General features: G+C 37.9%; 1 protein-coding gene across 1 annotated transcript; it reads right to left on the reverse strand.

The window, feature by feature from the left end:
- Positions 1-633: 633 nt before the first annotated feature.
- Positions 634-2,070, reverse strand: LOC125480790 (60S acidic ribosomal protein P3-like). Its single transcript, XM_048591904.1, has 2 exons — positions 1,797-2,070; positions 634-978 (listed from the first exon to the last, which is right to left on the reverse strand). The coding sequence occupies exons 1-2, from the start codon at positions 1,992-1,994 to the stop codon at positions 805-807; spliced, it is 372 nt and encodes a 123-aa protein (XP_048447861.1). The 5' UTR covers positions 1,995-2,070; the 3' UTR covers positions 634-804.
- Positions 2,071-2,391: the final 321 nt, after the last annotated feature.

Genomic DNA, 2,391 nt, shown 5'->3' on the forward strand with positions numbered 1-2,391 from the left:
TCGTCAACACCACACAAAACAACACTAAACGTAAATGTAATGAACTAGGGGTAAAAAGGTCAATTCACACGTACGTTTTTAAAATCTCGGGACGGGATGTCACATTACATGATGGTCAATTTTCTACTTTTTGGAAGCGCCTTATATTTTCGTTGTCCAAATTATATACCTTCCAAGCATTTTCAAAGGAGATCAAATTTTAAACATAGAATTTAAATTTAAGAGTCTATGTAGCACTTTTATCATATTTAAAGTTCTGTTTTCAATCCGATATGTTAATTTAAACTATTATTTATTACTTCATTTATTGTCAAAATTGTGATGGATTTGGAATTGTTGTTAAATTTGAAAGCAACCGCATTGTTGCCAATCAACGTCATGCCACATAAGAATTGACATCTTAGTTAGAAAACATTAATATTGTCTTTTTTAGCTGTTAATGTTATTACTGATTTTGACTTTTTAACATCTACTCTGGAGATGCTTTAGCAATTTCAAACATATTTAGTATTTTGCAAGCGTAACTTACGAATGAAGGTTTTAGGCTTCAATGTCAAATCTCGGTCGAGAAATGCAGAAACAAAGCCAAACAGAGGTTAACACTTTAAACATAACCACATAACCAACAGAGGATACCACTTTAAACATAACCACATAACCACTTCAAGAGTGCATCAAATTGTCTTAACAAAAATTTCTTAAGATCTCATATACTCTCATCCAACCAAGTCAAAAACATCCAACACCACATGCAATTTGAAGAAAGGAACAAGATTACGACATAATATGTAACTCGGTACTAGATTAATCAAAGAGAGAGAATCCCATGTCATCATCGCTCTCCTCCTTCTCTTCCTTCTTCTCCTCAGCTGCGGGAGCCTCTGCAGCAGCCGCTGCACCACCTCCTGGAGCCACAGCACCACCACCACCACCTCCAATGAAGGCACCGCCGCCGCCACCACCACCACCAACGATCACCTGAACCAAATAAGTTTCAACATACAAATTCAGCACCACAACACAATAACTTAAAAAGAGACTAGCACGCATAAACAATTTATAACACCCACACTTGGTTTTCAAAGTTCTTTGATGCTGTAGCATTTGTCTAAAACAACTGGTCTTAAGGGGCAATAAAAAGGCATACAAGCATCGACTCATGATTATGGATGCCTCAAACAATTGGATCATATTTTACACGTAAAACAAGTCATACAATTTGGCATAGTAACGAAAGCAACCACAGACGATTTGAGCAAACACAAGTCAGACTAGTTTGAAGCAAAAACCCTAACACAAGTGATGTGGAACAGATTTTACATGTCAAACAAAAAATACAGTTTGGCAGAGTAACGAATGCATCCATGAACGAATTGAGCGAACATAATTCTGACTAATTTGAAGCGAAAACCCAAACACAAGGGTTGTGGAGCATATTTTACATGTAAAACAAGTCATATAATTTGGCATAGTAACGAATGCGTCCGCAGATGATTTGGGCAATCATAATTCTACAGTTCATTCCATCATCATTATTATTTTACTTTTGCAACAATCGATTACATTTCTGGGAAAACATATAACAAATTAAAAGATCAAAAAAATAACAAATTAAAAGATCAAAAAAATCAGAGAGATCAAGAAACAATAAACAACAAATCAAATCCCAGATTTGAATTTTCCATGTCAACTGAAAACCGTAAGAAAAATACAGAACTTTAGAATCAAAGGCATAGGAGGCTAGGAACAATAATACAACACGAGATTTAGGGGGAGGGAGAGAGAGAGAGAGAGACCTGGAAGACGGCTGAGGTGGGAGTGACAGGAGAGTAGGAGGTCTGGACACCGCCGGAGGAGTCGCAAGAGAGAGCAGACTGGACCAGCTTCCTCTGGAGCTCGAATGTGGATGAAGCGGAGGCCTCAAGGTCTCCATTCTGCTGCTTGGCGCACCACTCTCCCCCGGAGGTCCTCAACACGAAGGTGAACACTCCCATGGCGAATCGATAACGCTAACCCTAACGCTGGTTTCAGTGATGTAGATTTTGGCGCTTTGAGACGACACGGGCAAGACGGCAGTTTACTCTGAGTTTTGCTCTATATGTACAATACGATGCCAAAACCCTAGCAGCCGCTGACATTCAAAGACAAATTTAACCCTATCATCTTTCACAATTCCATTTCTACTTTTTTATTGGTTGTGGTTCGACCCGTAACGGATCTGATTTATCAGCCTATAGGCAAGTTTGAGATTGTAATGCTTTTAAAAAAAAGGTATTTGTCGGTTTGCTATCAAATTTGTATAGAGTTACTAATTTTCTTCGTGGGCTTTAATTTTGGCTAATTATCTCTTTAAATTTTTGTAATTCGTCAATTCCCTCTGAACTTTAACAT

Source organism: the organism of the source record quoted next, unplaced genomic scaffold (genome assembly GCF_019419815.1).
Source record: "Pyrus x bretschneideri cultivar Hongxiangsu unplaced genomic scaffold, Pyrus_bretschneideri_v1 Contig36, whole genome shotgun sequence".
NCBI lineage: Eukaryota > Viridiplantae > Streptophyta > Magnoliopsida > Rosales > Rosaceae > Pyrus > Pyrus x bretschneideri.